General features: G+C 54.2%; 2 protein-coding genes across 3 annotated transcripts in view; one reads left to right on the forward strand and one right to left on the reverse strand.

Annotated features, from left to right (window-relative positions):
* Positions 1–6615, forward strand: part of LOC122541242 (E3 ubiquitin-protein ligase BRE1A) — a 40885-nt gene extending 34270 nt beyond the window's left edge. The window contains exons 14-16 of the mRNA XM_087978975.1: positions 992–1139; positions 1564–1665; positions 6155–6615. Coding sequence (XP_087835101.1) covers positions 992–1139; positions 1564–1665; positions 6155–6331 — 427 coding nt within the window. The 3' untranslated portion in view covers positions 6332–6615. The remainder of the gene's footprint in view (positions 1–991; positions 1140–1563; positions 1666–6154) is intronic.
* A 2397-nt stretch (positions 6616–9012) lies between these two features.
* LOC122541163 (protein FAM216B-like) lies at positions 9013–14462 on the reverse strand. 2 transcript variants are annotated; one of them, XM_043677779.2, is made up of 6 exons: positions 14193–14462; positions 13572–13673; positions 11929–12157; positions 10858–10978; positions 9463–9631; positions 9013–9149 (listed from the first exon to the last, which is right to left on the reverse strand). In XM_043677779.2, exons 3-6 carry the CDS (start codon positions 12037–12039, stop codon positions 9146–9148), a joined length of 405 nt encoding a protein of 134 aa, XP_043533714.1. In that variant the 5' UTR covers positions 12040–12157; positions 13572–13673; positions 14193–14462; the 3' UTR covers positions 9013–9145. The 2 variants fall into 2 exon arrangements, with proteins under 2 accessions (XP_043533714.1, XP_087835620.1); XM_087979494.1 differs by lacking the exon at positions 13572–13673.
* Between the last annotated feature and the right edge of the window lie 5079 nt (positions 14463–19541).

The raw sequence follows: 19541 nt of genomic DNA on the forward strand, positions 1-19541 counted from the left end.
CCCCTGCCTTCGTCTCTCTCCCCCCTGCCTTCGTCTCTCTCCCCCCTGCCTTCGTCTCTCTCCCCCCTGCCTTCGTCTCTCTCCCCCTGCCTTCGTCTCTCTCCCCCCTGCCTTCGTCTCTCTCCCCCTGCCTTCGTCTCTCTCCCCCTGCCTTCCTCTCTTTCTCCCCCCGCCTTCCTCTCTTTCTCCCCCCGCCTTCCTCTCTTTCTCCCCCCGCCTTCCTCTCTTTCTCCCCCCGCCTTCCTCTCTTTCTCCCCCCGCCTTCCTCTCTTTCTCCCCCCGCCTTCCTCTCTTTCTCCCCCGCCTTCCTCTCTTTCTCCCCCCGCCTTCCTCTCTTTCTCCCCCCGCCTTCCTCTCTTTCTCCCCCCGCCTTCCTCTCTTTCTCCCCCCGCCTTCCTCTCTTTCTCCCCCCGCCTTCCTCTCTTTCTCCCCCCGCCTTCCTCTCTTTCTCCCCCCGCCTTCCTCTCTTTCTCCCCCCGCCTTCCTCTCTTTCTCCCCCCGCCTTCCTCTCTTTCTCCCCCCGCCTTCCTCTCTTTCTCCCCCCGCCTTCCTCTCTTTCTCCCCCCGCCTTCCTCTCTTTCTCCCCCCGCCTTCCTCTCTTTCTCCCCCCGCCTTCCTCTCTTTCTCCCCCCGCCTTCCTCTCTTTCTCCCCCCGCCTTCCTCTCTTTCTCCCCCCGCCTTCCTCTCTTTCTCCCCCCGCCTTCCTCTCTTTCTCCCCCCGCCTTCCTCTCTTTCTCCCCCCGCCTTCCTCTCTTTCTCCCCCCCGCCTACCTCTCTCTCTTCCCCCCCGCCTTCCTCTCTCTCTTCCCCCCCCGCCTTCCTCTCTCTCTCTTCCCCCCCGCCTTCCTCTCTCTCTCTCCCCCCCCGCCTTCCTCTCTCTCTCCCCCCCCCGCCTTCCTCTCCCTCCCCCCCCTCCTTCTCCCTCTGATTTCCTCTCCCCTTCGCTCCTCCTCTCCACCACCCGGCCCCTTCCCCCCCCCCCCCCAACTCTCTGTCAGGCAGTGGATGCTGCCCAGTCAGCTGAAGACTTGAAGTTGCAGCTGGAAACTGATCAGAAGAAACTCTCTGAGGTTCAGAACGATATCATCGAGGGCAGCGTGGCCCGAGAGAAGGAAACGTTCAATTACAAGCGAGCACAGGTCAGTGGAACGGGATAATGGGAGAGAGATGATTATAATCCGTTGTCAGCATTGAGTGTACCTGGGGCAGTGACGGTGCAGGTTAGAAACAGAGTAAACCTCTGTCTACACTGTCCCCCATCACACACTCCCAGGGCAGGGACAGCATGGGGTTAGTGACAGAGTAAAGCTCTCTCTACACTGTCCCCCATCGAACTCTCCCAGCACAGGCACAGCATGGGATTAGATACAGAATAAAGATCCCTCTACACTGTCCCACATCACACATTCCCAGCACAGGGACAGCATGGGGTTAGATACAGAGTAAAGCTCCCTCTGCACTGTCCACCATCACTCCCTCCCAGACCAGGACAGGGACAGGGACAGCACGGGGTTGGATACAGAGGGAAGTTTCCTAACTCCTCCTGCCCATGCCTGGTTTTAGGAGGACATCTCGAAGCTGCGTCGGAAGCTGGAACGACAGAAGAAGCCAGAAATGTTCACCAACTGCGATGAGATCCTCATGGAGGAGATCAAAGACTACAAGGTGTGTGAGCCGACTGGGGCCTGGAGCGGAGTGCAGAGGGTGGGCTGGGGCTGGGGGTGGGGGGATTCACTGGGGCTGGGGGAAAGATTCACTGGGGCTGGGGGGGGGGGGGAGAGATTCACTAGGGCTGGGGGGGGGGGGAGAGATTCACTAGGGCTGGGGGGGGGGGGGAGAGATTCACTGGGGCTGGGGGGTGGAGGAGAGATTCACTGGGGCTGGGGGGTGGAGAGATTCACTGGGGCTGGGGGGTGGAGAGATTCACTGGGGCTGGGGGGTGGAGGAGAGATTCGCTGGGGGAGAGATTCACTGGGGCTGGGGGATGGAGAGATTCAATGGGGCTGGGGGTGGAGAGATTCACTGGGGCTGGGGGGTGGAGAGATTCACTGGGGCTGGGGGGTGGAGGAGAGATTCACTGGGGCTGGGGGGTGGAGGAGAGATTCACTGGGGCTGGGGGGTGGAGAGATTCACTGGGGCTGGGGGGTGGAGAGATTCACTGGGGCTGGGGGGTGGAGGAGAGATTCACTGGGGCTGGGGGAGAGATTCACTGGGGCTGGGGGGTGGAGAGATTCACTGGGGCTGGGGGGTGGAGGAGAGATTCACTGGGGCTGGGGGAGAGATTCACTGGGGCTGGGGGATGGAGAGATTCAATGGGGCTGGGGGTGGAGAGATTCACTGGGGCTGGGGGTGGAGAGATTCACTGGGGCTGGGGGGTGGAGGAGAGATTCACTGGGGCTGGGGGGTGGAGAGATTCACTGGGGCTGGGGGGTGGAGAGATTCACTGGGGCTGGGGGGTGGAGGAGAGATTCACTGGGGCTGGGGGAGAGATTCACTGGGGCTGGGGGGGTGGAGAGATTCACTGGGGCTGGGGGTGGAGAGATTCACTGGGGCTGGGGGGGGAGAGATTCACTGGGGCTGGGGGGGGAGAGATTCACTGGGGCTGGGGGGGGAGAGATTCACTGGGGCTGGGGGGGTGCTAGAGATTCACTGGGGCTGGGGGGGCTAGAGATTCACTGGGGCTGGGGGGGGCTAGAGATTCACTGGGGCTGGGGGGGGGCTAGAGATTCACTGGGGCTGGGGGGTGGAGGAGAGATTCACTGGGGCTGGGGGAGAGATTCACTGGGGCTGGGGGGGTGGAGAGATTCACTGGGGCTGGAGGTGGAGAGATTCACTGGGGCTGGGGGGGGAGAGATTCACTGGGGCTGGGGGGGGAGAGATTCACTGGGGCTGGGGGGGGAGAGATTCACTGGGGCTGGGGGGTGCTAGAGATTCACTGGGGCTGGGGGGGGCTAGAGATTCACTGGGGCTGGGGGGGGGCTAGAGATTCACTGGGGCTGGGGGGGGGCTAGAGATTCACTGGGGCTGGGGGGGGCTAGAGATTCACTGGGGCTGGGGGGGGCTAGAGATTCACTGGGGCTGGGGGGGGCTAGAGATTCACTGGGGCTGGGGGGGGAGAGATTCACTGGGGCTGGGGGGGGAAGAGATTCACTGGGGCTGGGGGGGAAGAGATTCACTGGGGCTGGGGGGGGAGAGATTCACTGGGGCTGGGGGGGGAGAGATTCACTGGGGCTGGGGGAGGAGATTCACTGGGGCTGGGGGGGATTCACTGGGGCTGGGGATGGGGGGCGCTGGGGGGGAGAGATTAACTGGGACTGGGGGGGGAGAGATTCACTGGGGCTGGGGGGGGGATTCAATGGGGCTGGGGATGGGGGGGGCTGGGGGGGGGAGATTAACTGGGGCTGTGGGGGGAGAGATTAACTGGGGCTGGGGGGGATTCACTGGGGCTGGGGATGGGGGAGGAGATTCACTGGGGCTGGGGGGGGGATTCACTGGGGCTGGGGATGGGGGGGCTGTGGGGGGGAGATTAACTGGGGCTGGGGGGAGAGATTCACTGGGGCTGGGGATGGGGGGGCTGGGGGGGGAGATTAACTGGGGCTGGGGGGGAGATTCACTGGGGCTGGGGGGGAGATTCACTGGGGCTGGGGGGGAGATTCACTGGGGCTGGGGGAGGAGATTCACTGGGGCTGGGGGGGGATTCACTGGGGATGGGGGGGGCTGGGGGGGAGATTAACTGGGGCTGGGGGGGAGATTAACTGGGGCTGGGGGGGGATTCACTGGGACTGGGGGGGGGATTCACTGGGACTTGGGGGGGGGGGGGGATTCACTAGGACTGGGGGGGGATTCACTAGGACTGGGGGGGGGATTCGCTGGGGCTGGAGGGGGAGGATTCGCTGGGACTGGGGCTGGAGGGGGAGGATTCGATGGGACTGGGGCTGGAGGGGGAGGATTCGCTGGGACTGGGGCTGGGGGGGGGAGGATTCACTGGGGCTGGGGGGGGGAGATTCACGGGCTGGGGGTGGAGATTCACTGGGGCTGGGGATGGGGGAGGAGATTCGCTGGGGATGGGGGAGGAGATTCACTGGGGCTGGGGGGGGGATTCACTGGGACTGGGGCTGGGGGAGGATTCACTGGGGCTGGGGGGGGAGGATTCACTGGGACTGGGGCTGGGGGGGGAGGATTCACTGGGACTGGGGCTGGGGGGGGAGGATTCACTGGGACTGGGGCTGGGGGGGGGAGGATTCACTGGGACTGGGGGTGGAGATTCACTGGGGCTGGGGATGGGGGAGGAGATTCGCTGGGGATGGGGGAGGAGATTCACTGGGGCTGGGGGGGGGATTCACTGGGACTGGGGCTGGGGGGGGAGGATTCACTGGGGCTGGGGCTGGGGGGGGAGGATTCACTGGGACTGGGGCTGGGGGGGGGAGGATTCACTGGGACTGGGGCTGGGGGGGGAGGATTCACTGGGACTGGGGGCTGGGGGGGGGAGGATTCACTGGGACTGGGGCTGGGGGGGGGAGGATTCACTGGGGCTGGGGCTGGGGGGGGAGGATTCACTGGGGCTGGGGGGAGATTCACTGGGGCTGGGGCGGGAGATTCACTGGGGCTGGGGATGGGGGGTGGGATTCGCTGGGGCTGGGGGGAGAATTCGCTGGGGCTGGGGGTTGATTCACTGGGACTGGGGCTGGGGGTGGATTCACTGGGACTGGGGCTGGGGAGGAGATTCGCTGGGACTGGGGATGGGGTGGGAGATTCACTGGACTGGGGATGGGGGGAGATTCGCTGGGGATGGGGGGGATTTACTGGAACTGGGGCTGGCGGGGGAGATTCACTGGGACTTGGGCTGGGGGTAAGAGTGTGGGTGCTGTGGGCCAGCACATCCCAGGAAGGTTGGGTATCGCTGAGCTTCCCTCCAAACAAGGAGAGGGGAGTGTCGGCCTTGTCCCGTTTCTGGGGCGAGTGGATTTGGGGATGCCCTTGCATCCATGCAGATCTCATCGTTTGGTGGAGAGGTGTGGGGGGGTTGGGGAAGAGTCCGATTCCTCCAAATTCACGGTTGTAGATGAGTGCAGTGTTCAGAGGGCGAGTGGGTCATCAGTCCCGGGTTGAGGATAACACCAGAAACCTCCATATTCGGAAGACGCAATTTATTAGTCATTCCTGAGGAGAAAACACGAATGAATCCATTTGCACGTGGTGAAGGAATCTCTGGTTTAATGGTGGTGGTGGTGGTGGTGGTGGTGATGGTGAGCTGGGCCTGTCCTGTGCTGGTCAGGAACATCCCACTTTCCTCACATGGAGAGGAGCTGGCACAAACTGGCACAGGATCACCATTTCCAATGTGCTCTGTGATTGGGTGGGGGGTGGGGGGGGGGGGGGGAGAGCGAAGGTGGTATTAGAACGTTGTGATGTAGTGTCATAGGGGAATCAAAGGCTGGATCGGTCAATTTTTTTTGGAATGGGACTGGATCAGTGAGTCCCTGGGGAAGGGGGAGCGGATCGGCCTGTCCCTGGGGAACGAGGAGTGGATCGGTCAATGCCTGGGGAACGGGGAGTGGATCGGTCAGTCCCTGGGGAATAGCGAGGGGATTGGTCAGTCCCTGGGGAACGGGGAGTGGATCGGTCAGTCCTTGGGGAACAGTGAGTGGATCAGTCAGTCCCTGGGGAATGGGGAGCGGATCGGTCAGTTTTCTGGCGTATGGATGTGGTCGGTTGTTTCCTGATGAAGAGCTTTTGCTCGAAACGCAATTTTCCTGCTCCTCAGATGCTGCCTGACCTGTGCTTTTCCAGCACCACACTGATCTGGTCCGTTTCCTAAGGCAGGCAGGCAGAATAATTGTTTCCTCGGGGAGGGGGATGGCTGGTGCTACTTCAATGGTCTGCGTCCAGAACCTGACTTTGTTCTTCTCTCTCTCCCTCTGTCTCTCTCTCACTCGCTCCCTCTCTCTCGCTCCCTTGCTCGCGCTCTCTCTCGAACTCTCCCTCTCTCCCTCCCTCTCTCCCTTTCTTACCCTTTCTGTCTCTCTCCCCTTCTCTCTCTCTCTTCCCCCCTCCCTCTCCCTCCCTCCCTCCCTCTTTCTCTCTCCTTCCCCCTCCCTCTCTCTCTCTCCCTCTCCCCCTCCCCCTCCCTCCCTCCCCGTGTCTCGGTGACCAGGCGAAGCTAACCTGCCCGTGCTGTAACATGAGAAAGAAGGATGCTGTGCTGACCAAGTGCTTCCATGTTTTCTGCTTCGAGTGCGTCAAGACTCGTTATGACACACGCCAGCGCAAGTGCCCCAAGTGTAACGCTGCCTTCGGTGCCAACGATTTTCACCGGATCTACATTGGCTGAGGGACCGCCGCCCCGCCACCCCATCTCTTCCCCCAGCATCCCCTGCACTGAGGAGTGGGTGGGTGGGTTGATAACGGGGATGCTGTCGCTGAAGGTCCTCTTTCCCTTCCCAGCAGCCCCTCCTTCACTGGTGTGCCAGTGAAGTTTGCGGAGTCTGGGGCTGGGTGCGAGGGGGAACGGTTGTAGTTATTTTTTTTTCTCTGTTTCAAGTGTTAACGTTGGGAATAAACATGTGGCGTGAGGGCCCGAGGCCTCTTTGTGTCAGTCACGTCAGCGTTCTCTCAGCGGTCAGTTCTTGAACAACCCAACCCCCCCCCAACCACCAATCCACACCATCCTCCTGCTGACCGTCATAGAGATGTACAGCACAGAAACAGATCCTTCGGTCTAACCCGTCCATTCAGACCAGATATCCCAACCTAATCTAGTCCTATTTGCCAGTACCTGGCCCACATCCCTCCAAACCCTTCCTATTCATATACACCCATCCAAATGCCTTTTAAATGCTGTAATTGTACCAGCCTCCACCACTTCCTCTGGCAGCTCATTCCATACACATACCACCCTCTGCATGAAAAAGTTGCCCCTTAGGTCTCTTTTATATCTTTCCTCTCTCACCCTAAACCTATGCCCCTCTAGTTCTGGACTCCCCGACCCCAGGGAAAAGACCTTGTCTATTTACCCTATCATGATTTTATAAATTTCTATGCGGTCATCCCTCAGCCTCCGACGCTCCAGGGAAAACAACCCCAGCCTGTTCAGCCTCTCCCTGTAGCTCAAACCCTCCAAACTTGGCAACATCCTTGTAAATCTTTTTGCCCACCTTTTAAAGTCTGAAGTATTCCACGGCCGAAGTGCTGCCCCCACGCTCAAAGCTGATGGATCGCCAGGGTAAGAGGAGAGATTGAGTGGACTGTGGGGAGTGGTCTCTCACCTCTTGGAATTGAGAAGAACAAACTGATGGTCTCATGGAAAGATCCGAAACTCCTGAGATTCCAGACCTGAGGGGCATAATGTTGGGATAAGGAGTTGGGTGTTTCATGCCAAGAGCTGGGGGAGGGGAATGGTTCTACATTCAAATGCTGGTGGATGTTTTTTGGTGATTCCTGCCCAAGAATGATCTCTCAATGAATGCATTCACAACAGATAGCCATGGATTTTTTTATTCTGTTGAAACAAATGACAGAAGAGCCAATGAGGGGTTGGGCTGAATGGCCTTCCTCGTGTGCTTTCTGCGAGGGTTGTTATGAGTGTCACAGATTCCGACGACATGGCTTGAGAGTTCCTCTGATTCTGATGACTTGCATGTGCTCCCGATTTCCACCAACACACACGACATAGCGGTGTCCTTTCTAGTCTGAGAAAAACGCTGGAATGTATCTGCATGAGCTGTCCCCACTTCTCTCCCCCTTAGCGTGCGGTGGTGGGGGAGCACTGCACTGTCAGAGAGTCGATAGTGGAGGTGTGCTGCACTGTCAGAGGGTCAGTACTGAGGGAGTGCCGCACTGTCAAATGGTCAGTACTGAGGGAGTGCCACACCATCAGAGGGTCAGTACTGAGGGAATGCCGCACTGTCAGAGGTTCAGTACTGGGAGCACCACACTGTCAGAGGATCAGCACTGAAGGAGCACCACACTGTCAGAGGGTTAGTACTGAGGGAGCGCTACACTGTCAGAGGGTCAGTACTGAGGGAGTGCAGCACTGAAGGAGCACCACACTGTCAGAGGGTCAACACTGGGAGCACAGCACTGTCAGAGAGTCAGCACTGAGGGAGCGCCGCACTGTCAGAGGGTCAGCACTGAGAGAGCGCCGCACTGTCAGAGGGTCAGCACTGAAGGAGCACCACACTGTCAGAGGGTCAACACTGGGAGCACTGCACTGTCAGAGGGTCAGCACTGAGGGAGCGCCGCACTGTCAGAGGGTCAGCACTGAGGGAGCGCCGCACTGTCAGAGGGTCAGTACTGAGAGGGCGATGCACTGTCAGAGGGTCAGCACTGAGGGAGCGCCGCACTGTCAGAGGGTCAGCACTGAGGGAGCGCCGCACTGTCAGAGGGTCAGCACTGAGGGAGCGCCGCACTGTCAGAGGGTCAGCACTGAGGGAGCGCCGCACTGTCAGAGGGTCAGTACTGAGAGGGCGATGCACTGTCAGAAGGTCAGTACTGAGGGAGTGTCGCACTGCCAGAGGGTCAGTACTGAGGGAGCACCACGCTGTTAGATTTTCCACCTTTCTGATGAGGAATTATACATTTTGTGGCTTTGCTTTGGATTTACTGTCACTGTTCTACCAAGGAGTGGGAGTAGATCCTCTAACCCCTCAGCCCTGCTGCCCCATTCAGAACAATCGTGGCTGATCCTGTAACTTATAAAGTCACATTGCCATCTATGGCTGGAAATTGCAACCCCAAATTTAACAAGGATCTGTCTACTTCTGCCTGAAACATATTCAAGGAATCATCCTCCAACACCTTTTCAGGAAGTGTGTCACCAAAATGCTCTCAGCCTGCAGAGAAAATAAATTGGGCATCACTTCTGCTTTTATTGCGTGACCCCTCATTCTCATCACATTAGTGGTCACCCTTCAAAGAAAATACCTCTGTAGCCTTGAAGCCGTTTGGTACAGTAATGTCCTGAAGTTGAGAAATGTGCCTTCTAATAGGAATTCCTTAATGAAAACGACAATGAACCACCAATCAATTTATTGGGAAATGCAATCTTTCTTTCACACTCAGCCGGGTAAGGCACAATTCATTCCCAGTCACAGCGGTCCTCAATTGTGTCAGATCTTCAGTCTGACCTGGTTCCAGAAAAAGCTATTTATCTGTTGGAAACCAAGCAAATTAATTATTCCACATCTTGCAACACAGCTCAGACAGAGATGAGATAACGGAGATGGACACAGGGAGCTGGAATTAACTCCAGTTTGGACGACAGGGAAGGAGTTGGATGGCTAGGGGCCTGCGCGCAACTACAGCATGGTACCGAGGGATCCAGGATTAACCACAGCACTATAATTTACAGTCTGGGATTAACCAGAACATGGTACTGAGAGGGGGCGCTGGGATTAACAGGAGGTGAGGTGGTTCAGGTGTTGGGCCGGAGTGGAAGAACGAAGGGCCATGAGCAGTTCGAACCTTTTCCCTCCCTCTTTTGTCTTCGATTTGAGTTGTGAGCAGTGACTTTGTTCTCTGGATGCCCTCTTGACGGTTCTGACCAGAGAAGGAGACTGTTTGCGATACTGCTGCTGCTTGGGCTTTTTCAGAAAATCCAGAAATTTGTCCATTTCCGCAGCAGAAATGTAACCTTTAAAACACAATTTGTTTACTACAGAGCCTTACAACATATCAGCCTGTGCAAAAGCATTTCCAGTTAAAGATTGGATTCATTTCGATGTGCCGCCACTGTTGTAATGTCGGGAACGTGACCATTTTATGGGACAGGAAAATCCAACATAGCATCATGAGAAAGGACTACATCAGCTAAATTTAGTAATGTTCATTTAGAGATAAATGTTAGAGAACCTTCCTGCTGTTGCTACAATAGAACACCCAGCAATCTCTTATGTCCACTTACAGGACCACCGTTTAATGTCTTATCAATGTGATAGCGACACCAAGGTTATAATGCACTCTTCACACTGGCAACAGTGCAGCACTCCCTCAATACTGACCCTCTGACACTGCTGCACTCCCTCTACTGACCCTCTGACAGTGTGACACTCCCTCAGTGCTGACCCTCTGACAGTGCGGCACTCCCTCAGTACTGACCCTCTGACACTACTGCACTCCCTCTACTGACCCTCTGACAGTGTGACACTCCCTCAGTGCTGACCCTCTGACAGTGCGGCACTCCCTCAGCACTGACCGTCTGACAGTGCGGCACTACCTCAGTATTGACCCTCTGACACTGCTGCACTCTCTCTACTGACCCTCTGACAGTGCAGCACTCCCTCAGTACTGACCCTCTGACAGTGCAGCACTCCCTCAGCACTGACCCTCTGACAGTGCAGCACTCCCTCAGTACTGACCCTCTGACAGTGCAGCACTCCGGGAGAAAGTGAGGACTGCAGATGCTGGAGATCAGAGCTGAAAAAGGGTTTATGCCCGAAACGTCAATTCTCCTGCTCCTTTGATGCTGCCTGACCTGCTGCACTTTTCCAGCAACACAGTTTTCAATGCAGCACTCCCCCAGTATCTACCCTCTGACAGTGCAGCACTCCCTCAGTAGTGACCCTCTGACAGTGCAGCACTCCCTCAGTACTGACCCTCTGACAGTGCAGCACTCCCTCAGTAGTGACCCTCTGACAGTGCGGCACTCCCTCAGTACTGAACCTCTGACAGTGCAGCACTCCCTCAGTGCTGACCCTCCCACAGTGTGGCACTCCCTCATGAGGATGTTAATGGTGCAGTAGAGTTGTGGGTTCAGGAACAGAATGGATGCTGAGGTTCTGTTTTAGATAACTGACATCACCCAAGGGAGTAATTGTAATGGACAACTCTTCTGTATGTCGGTACGAAACCATTACATACCCAATGTCATCTGCCTCGTCAGGCTGTTGATGTATTGCTGGTGTAGGCTCCTACGGAGTGGTGCTGCCCTGTAGATGGTGATGATGGTGGACAGGTATCTCTGCTGCCCAGTGCTCAGGTCCTACAGTGAGAAACACCAACTGAATCAGTGAAAGTTGGCTCAATGTTTCTTGTGGACACTGGGTAACAAATATTAGCCTTGGCAGTGACTCATGACTTGTGGAAGAATTGTTTTTTTAAATTGTCCTGCTAGGGTTGGAATCTCTCACTAGGGTTAAGTTAAAGCACACTGGGTGACACAAGGACTGACCTGGAGTTGAGGACTTAGAATAGAATAGATTCCCTACAGTGTGGAAACAGGCCATTCGGTCCTTCAAGACCCTCCAAAGAGTATCCCACCCAAACCTATTCCCCCGACTAAGGCACCTAACCAACACAACCCTGAACACTATGGGCAATTTGGCATGGCCAATCCACCGTCACCTGCAAATCACTGGACTGTGTGAGGAAACCGGAACACCCAGAGGAAACCCCACGCAGACACGGGGAGAGTGTGCAAACACCACACAGACAGTCATCTGAGGCTGGAATTGAACCCAGGTCCCTGGCAGAGTGAGGCAGCAGTGCTAACCACTGTGCCACCCCAGTCTTGCCAGACACCCACTTCTGTCACTTTGGCTGCTCCTGACGTCTCTCCAAAGTTGTCCAAACCCGTCCCTCCATCAGCCAATCTGCCGCTGATGCTCTCACCCAGTCTCTGACATGCAAATGATGAGCACTTCCTCACGAACCCCTCCTAAGGGGTGGGTGATCATCTCGGACTGAGATGAGGAGACATTAGTGAGGGAGGGCATTCCGCATCGCCGGAAGCTGTGGATTCTCGGGCATCAGGAAGATTCTGCACTGCTCCCTATCAGTGTTTGAAGGGGTATTGGGATCAGGCAGAATGGAGGAGTTGAAGGAGAGGAGCAGGTGTGGTTTTATTGACCAGTAGTGAGGAGCAAGGGGCCGAACGGCCTCGTCGTGCTCTGACCTGCTATCTTCTTTCAAAAGTGAAGGAAAGAGCCTCACCTTCAGGAGTGGACAATGCAGCATTGACCGAGGGATCTTAACACAGCTCGTCATCTCTGGAGGCCACCGGTAACTGGACGATAATCGAGCCTGTTTGATCACTTCTCCCATTGGATAATTGGCTGGTGTTACAATGGCAGCAGATGCTGTTATGGACAGTTCAGTTTCCAGGGGGGAGTCTGCTTTGATAGATTATATTTTTATTTGCTTTCAATGAAGTGGTCTCTCACTGAAACAGAAACACGTATTCCAGTTTTATTTAACAACAAAACAGAAGGTAAAATAGAGATAAAATAGAATAATCCAATCTACTTAGAATGCAAATTCAATGACTTATTTATTCAATGATTTTATAATGTGTAAAAATATAATTCCATTCATCTCAAAACATTGCTTTCCAGGTCAAAATGAAACAAAGCAGATTTTCTAAGAATGAAAAACACCCCCAGTGCAAATTTTCAAAACACTATCCACATAATGCAGCTGTCTCCCTGTATCTAACACCTCGTTAGGTTTAAAGCACTTGGGTTTCTGTTGTCAAAATGGAACGCTGGTAGCTTCTTTCTGGAGCTAATCTACACTTCAGTTTCACTGCACATAACTGCACCATTAAACCCTCCAACAGTGTGGGGCTCCCTCAGCACGGTGGCACAGTGGTTAGCACTGCTGCCTCACAGCGCCAGAGACCTGGGTTCAATTCCCGCCTCAGGCGACTGACTGTGTGGAGTTTGCACGTTCTCCCTGTGTCTGCGTGGGTTTCCTCCAGGTGCTCCGGTTTCCTCCCACAGTCCAAAAATGTGCAGGTCAGGTGAATTGGCCACGCTAAATTGCCCGTAGTGTTAGGTGTAGGGGTATGGGTGGGTTGCGCTTCGGCGGGTCGGTGCGGACTTGTTGGGCCGAAGGGCCTGTTTCCACACTGTAATGTAATGTAATGTAATGTAAGCACTGACCCTCTGATAGTGCGGCACTCCCTCAGTACGGACCCTCTGACAGTGCGACAGTCCCTCAGTACTGACCATCCGACAGTGCGGCGCTCCCTCAGTACTGACTCTCTGACAGTGCGGCACTCCCTCAGCACTGACCCTCCGACAGTGCAGCACTCCCTCAGTACGGACCCTCTGACAGTGCGACAGTACCTCAGTACTGACTCTCTGACAGTGCGGCACTCCCTCAGTACTGACCCTCCGACAGTGCAGCACTCCCTCAGTACTGACCCTCTGACAGTGCGGCACTCCCTCAGCACTGACCCTCCGACAGTGCGGCACTCCCTCAGCACTGACCCTCCGACAGTGCAGCACTCCCTCAGTACGGACCCTCTGACAGTGCGACAGTACCTCAGTACTGACTCTCTGACAGTGCGGCACTCCCTCAGTACTGACCCTCCGACAGTGCAGCACTCCCTCAGCACTGACCCTCCGACAGTGCGGCACTCCCTCAGTACTGACCCTCCGACAGTGCGACAGTCCCTCAGTACTGACCATCCGACAGTGCGGCGCTCCCTCAGTACTGACCCTCTGACAGTGCGGCACTCCCTCAGCACTGACCCTCCGACAGTGCGACAGTCCCTCAGTATTGACCCTCCGACAGTGCAGTGCTCCCTCAGCACTGACCCTCTGACAGTGCGGGACTCCCTCAGTACTGACCTTCCGACAGTGCGACAGTCCCTCAGTATTGACCCTCCGACAGTGCGGTGCCCCTTCAGTACTGTTCGTTCTCTCCAGCTGCAGTCTCCTCCGGCTCAGTTACTGAAAGAGCAATGTAAACAAAACAAGCGCTCGGCAACCGGGAATCCAAATTGTGGGCGGAGTCATCCTGAACATAACGAACAGAGGAAGTTTCCTGATATTTATGAGGCAGACATGTTTTAAACTCGGATCTGAACAAAACACTTTATCACAGTCACTATCAGCATTTCCCACACCTCTGTGCAAGAGAGCTGTTTAAATACAGAGAGAGAGTCTGAGAAAGATGGCAGCACAGACATAGCGAAAGAGACATTATGGAAAGAGATTTGAAGAAAGGACAAAGAATTGAAGGAGGCCAGCAGAGAGACAAGAGGCGCTGGTAGTGACACAAAGGCGCTAGTAGTGTGAATGAGAGAGGGATAGAGAGAGAGAGGTAGTACACAGGCAGGAGAGAGAGGGCAGGGGGAGACAGATAGAGCCAAGCAGAAAGTGTAAAAGGGGACTGGAAATAATACTTTCATCCTTTCACTCCCTTTCCCCCACCCGGTCTGTCTTCCTCCTTTTGCAATCACAACTCACCCTCTGGACTCTCTCCTTCCCCAAACTCTGGATCGTCTATCTCCACAACTCCTGATTCACTTTCCGCTAATACCCGCTTCACTTTACAGCAGCGATGGAGATTGAATTCGAACTTTTCCAATGACACACATCGAGGTCTCCTCATTTTTCTGCAAAACAATTTTGAGAGGCTCGTGAGAAATAATCTGAAGGGGCCTGTGTTTGGATTGATGTGAAAACGCCAGTTCTGGGTCGATTAAGATAAACCGGTTGGAGATTCTAGAACACTCGGGGGCCAGACTGTTCAGAGAGATGTTCGGAAGCACTTCTACACCCAAAGTGTGGTCGACGTTTGAACTGTCTCCCACTAACGGCACTGGATCAGTTGTTAATTCTGAGCAAGTTAAAAAACAATGGGTCTGAGTGGGTTACTCTCCAGAGGGCCGGTGTGGACTTGTTGGGTTGAAGGGCCTGTTTCCATGCTGTAGGGAATCTAATCTAATCTGTTAAACACAGGTATTCAGGGATATGGGCCAAAGGCAGGCATATGGAGTAAGGCTACAGATCAGTCATGATCTCATTGAATGTAGCCAGGCAGGAGGCTGGAGGAACACAGCAAGCCAGGCAGTGTCAGGAGGTGGAGGAGGCGACATTTCAGGTGTAACCTTGGGGGTGGGGGTGGCGTTAGCTGCAGATAAAGTGGGTGGCGGGGGCAGGGTTGTGAAGAGGGGATAGGTGGAGACGGGATGAGGGTATGACATTGTTGGTCATTGGAAGGAGTGAATCCGGTTGGTGGCTGGGAGCAGGGGAAGTGGGGGTGCTGGGAAGGAGTCGGGGGATGGGGAGGACTCAACATTGAGTTCTCCAATTTCAAATAACCTTTCAAACAATTTCAATTCCAAGTCATGTTCTCAGTTTGCCACTGTCATGTGACCTACACCATCAGCTGCTTAGTCAAAGGCTGTGGGAGTTAAAGAGCGTTACAGCGCATAGCCCCTTGCCCCATCATATCTGTGACAGTCATCAAGGACTTATTCACATTCCCATCCTATTTCCAGCATTCAGCCTACAGCCTTGGCATTTCAAATCTTCATCTCAAAACTAAAATAAAATGAGGGAATACTAAGTACATCTCAAGAGTCCTTTGAGTGTTTTATACTTTAAACATGGAGGTACTGAGGCCAGTGTCCAGACTGTGAACTGTCACTGAAAAAAACACGGATTACAGTGAAACACGGCTCCAAGAGGCAGAGATCATAGAATCTCTACAGTGTGGCCCAGCAAGTCCACACCAACCCTCCAAAGAGTAACCCACCCCGAGCCATTCCCTTACCTATAATCCCTGAATAACTATGGGGCAATTTAGCATGGCCAATTTATCTAACCAGCATATCTTTGGACTGTGGGAGGAAACTAGAACACGCAGAGGAAGCCCACGCAGACACAGGGAGAATGCGCAAACTCAACACACAGTCACCCGAGGCTGGTATCGAACCCAGATCCCTGGCGCTGTGAGGCAGCAGGGGCAACCACTGAGCCACCATGCCACCCTGGCTACTGCTTTTGGAGTAGAGTGGTGCTGGAAAAGCACAGCAGTTCAGGCAGCATCTGAGGAGCAAGAAAATCAACGTTTCGGGCAAAAACCCTTCATCAGGAATACAGGCAGAGAGCCTGAAGGGTGGAGAGATAAATGAGATGAGGGTGGGGTTGGGGAGAAAGTAGCATAGAGTACAATAGGTGAGTGGGGGTAGGGATGAAGGTGATAGGTTAGGGAGGAGGGTGGAGTGGATAGGTGGGAAGGAAGAGAGGCAGGTAGGACAGGTCATGGGGATGGTGCTGAGCTGGAAGCTTGGAACTGGGGTGAGGTGGGGGAAGGGGAAATGAGGAAACTGGTGAAATCCACATTGATGCCCTGGGGTTGAAGTGTTCCGAGGCGGAAGATGAGGCGTTCTTCCTCCAGGTGTCGGGTGGTGAGGGAGTGGTGGTGAAGGAGGCCCAGGATCTCCATGTCCTCGGCAGAGTGGGAGGGGGAGTTGAAATGTTGGGCCACAGGGCGGTGTGGTTGATTGGTGCGGGTGTCCCAGACATGTTCCCTAAAGCGCTCTCGAGGAGGCGTCTAGTCTCCCCAATGAAGAGGAGACTGCATCGGGAGCAACGGATACAATAAATGATATTGGTGGATGTGTAGGTGAAACTTTGATGGATGTGGAAGGCTCTTTTAGGGCCTTGGATGGAGGTGAGGGAGGAGGTGTGGGCGCAGGTTTTGCAATTCCTGCAGTGGCAGGGGGAGGTGCGAGGACGGGAGGGTGGGTTGTTGGGGGCGCGTGGACGTGACCAGGTAGTCACAGAAGGAACAGTTTTTGCGGAAGGTGGAAAGGGGTGGGGAAGGAAATATATCCCTGGTGGTGGGGTCCGTTTGGAGGTGGCGGAAATGTCGGCGGATGATTTGGTTTATCCGAAGGTTGGTAGGGTGGAAGGTGAGCACCAGGGGGGTTCTGTCCTTGTTACGGTTGGAGGGGTTGGGTCTGAGGGCAGAGGTGCGGGATGTGGATGAGGTGCGTTGGAGGGCATCTTTAACCACGTGGGAAGGGAAATTGCGGTCTCTAAAGAAGGAGGCCATCTGGTGTGTTCTCCACCACAGAACACACCAGATGGCCTCCTTCTTTAGAGACTGCAATTTCCCTTCACACGTGGATAAAGATGCCCTCCAACGCACCTCATCCACATCCCGCACCTCTGCCCTCAGACTCCACCCCTCCAACCGTAACAAGGACAGAATCCCTCTTGTGCTCACCTTCCATCCTACCAACCTTCGGATAAACCAAATCATCCGTCAAAATTTCCACCACCTCCAAACGGACCCCACCACCAGGGATATATTTCCTTCCCCATCTCTTTCCGCCTTCTGCAAAGACTGTTCCTTCTGTGACTACCTGGTCACATCCACACCCCCCAACAATCCACCCTCCCTACCTGGCACCCTGCCCTGCCACCACAGGAATTGCAAAACCTGCGCCCACACCTCCTCCCTCACCTCCATCCAAGGCGCTAAAGGAGCCTTCCACATCCATCAAAGTTTTACCTGCACATCCACCAATATCATTTCTTGTATCCGTTGCTCCCGATGTGGTCTCCTCTACATTGGGGAGGCTGGACGCATCCTAGCAGAGCACTTTAGAAAACACCTCTGGGACACCCGCACCAATCAACCACACCGCCTCGTGGCCCAACATTTCAACTCCCCCTCCCACTCAGCAGAGGACATGGAGGTCCTGGGCCTCCTTCACTGCCGCTCCTTCACCACCCAATGCCTGGAGGAAGAATGCCTCATCTTCCGCCTCGGAACACTTCAACCCCAGGGCATCAATATGGACTTCACCAGTTTCCTCATTTCCCCTTCCCCCACCTCACCCCAGTTCCAAGCTTCCAGCTCAGCACCATCCCCATGACCTGTCCTACCTGCCTATCTTCTTTTCCACCTATCCCCTCCACCCTCCTCTCTGATCTATCATCTTCATCCCACCCCCATCCACCCATTGTACTCTATGCTACTTCCTCCCCACCCCCACCCTCTTCTCATTTATCTCTCCATCCTTCTGCTCCTCGGATGCTGCCTGAACTGCTGTGCTTTTCCAGCACCACTCTACTCCAGAATATGGTTTCCAGCATCTGCAGTCATTGTTTTTACCTGGCTACTGCTTTTCCCCTACCAGCTCCTGTTGTGGATGGGTCATACAACTGAGAATTTCTCTCTGTCCCACTGGAGCTGATTACGTGTCACTGTACGCTAACCTTCTGTCTATTCAGCAGAGGCCAGCTGACTTCAGCAGCTATTGGTGAAGTTGGTGAATGCTTTAAAGTGCTGACGTTGACCCAGAATCAATGAGTGAAAAGTGCCCTCTATTCACAATTGAAGGCCAAGCCAGTTAGAGAGTCATAGAGCTATAAACCACAAAAACGGACCCTTCAGTCCAACTCGTCTGTGCTGACCAGATATCCGAAATTAATCCACTCCCATTTGCCAGAATTTGACCCACATTCCTATTCACATACCCATCCAGATGCCTTTTAAATGTTGTAATTGCAACAGGCTCCAACACAGATATAGAATGTAGGGAAATAGATGGTGACATCTTGAAACTTGTGCATATTCCAGAGGAGGAAGTGCTGGATGTCTGGAAATGCATAAAAGTGGACAAATCATCAGAACCTGATCAGGTGTACCCTCGACCTCTGTGGGAAGCTCGGGAAGTGATTGCTGGGCCTCTTGCTGAGATATTTGTATCATGGATAGTCACAGGTGAAGTGCCAAAAGACTGGAGGTTGGCTAATGTGGTGCCACTGTTTAAGAAGGGCGGTAAAGACAAGCCAGGGAACTATAGACCGGAAAGCCTGACCTCAGTAGTGGGCAAGTTGTTGGAGGGAATCCTGAGGGACAGGATGTACATGTATTTGGAAAGGCAAGGACTGATCAGAGATAGTCAACATGGCTTTGTGAGTGGGAAATCATGTCTCACAAACTTGATTGAGTTTTTTGAAGAAGTAACAAAGAGGATTGATTAGGGCAGAGCAGTAGATGTGATCTATATGGACTTCAGTAAGACATCGACAAAGTTCCCCATGGGAGACTGATTAGCAAGGTTAGATCTCATGGAATACAGGGAGAACTAGCCATTTGGACACATAACTGGATTGAAGGTAGAAGACAGAGGATGGTGATGGAGGTTTGCTTTTCAGACTAGAGACCTGTAACCAGTGGAGTGCCAAAAGGATTGGTGCTGGCTCCACTGCTTTTTGTCATTTATATAAATGATTTGGAAGTGAACACAGGAGGTATAGTTAGTAAGTTTGCAGATGACACCAAAATTTGATATGTAGTGGACAGCAAAGAAGATTATCTCAGATTACAACGGAGATCTTGATCAGATGGGCCAATGGGCTGAGGAGTGGCAGATGGAGTTTAATTCAGATAAATGTGAGGTGCTGCATTTTGGGAAAGCAAATCTTAGCAGGACTTATACACTTGATGATAAGGTCCGAGGAAGTGTTGCTGACCAAAGAGACCTTGGAGTGCAGGTTCATAGTTCCTTGAAAGTAGAGTAGATAGGATAGTGAAGAAGGCATTTGGTATGCTTTTCTTTATTGGCCAGAGCATTGTGTACAGAAATTGGGAGGTCATGTTGCAGCTGTACATGACATTGGATAGTCCACTTCTGGAATATTTCATGCAATTCTGGTCTCCTTCCTATTGGAAGGATATATTAAACTTGAAAGGTTTCAGCAGAGATTTTCAAAGATGTTGCCAAGGTTAGAGGATTTGAGCTATCAGGAGAGGTTGAATAGGCTGGGAATGTTTTCACTGGAGCATCG

Source organism: Chiloscyllium plagiosum, unplaced genomic scaffold (genome assembly GCF_037043375.1).
Source record: "Chiloscyllium plagiosum isolate Xiang-an unplaced genomic scaffold, Cpla_swu_hap1 HiC_scaffold_35, whole genome shotgun sequence".
NCBI classification, from domain to species: Eukaryota; Metazoa; Chordata; class Chondrichthyes; order Orectolobiformes; family Hemiscylliidae; genus Chiloscyllium; species Chiloscyllium plagiosum.

Excerpts from the sequence above, each read along its gene's own strand:
- LOC122541163 (XM_087979494.1), bottom strand. The coding sequence starts at position 12,039 with ATGGGAGAAGTGATCAAACAGGCTCGATTATCGTCCAGTTACCGGTGG. Across the intron at positions 10,979-11,928 it reads TGCATTGTCCACTCCTGAAG|GACCTGAGCACTGGGCAGCA; the intron begins GTGAGGCTCTTT and ends TTCTCACTGTAG. Across the intron at positions 9,632-10,857 it reads GACGAGGCAGATGACATTGG|GTTACATTTCTGCTGCGGAA; the intron begins GTATGTAATGGT and ends TGTGTTTTAAAG.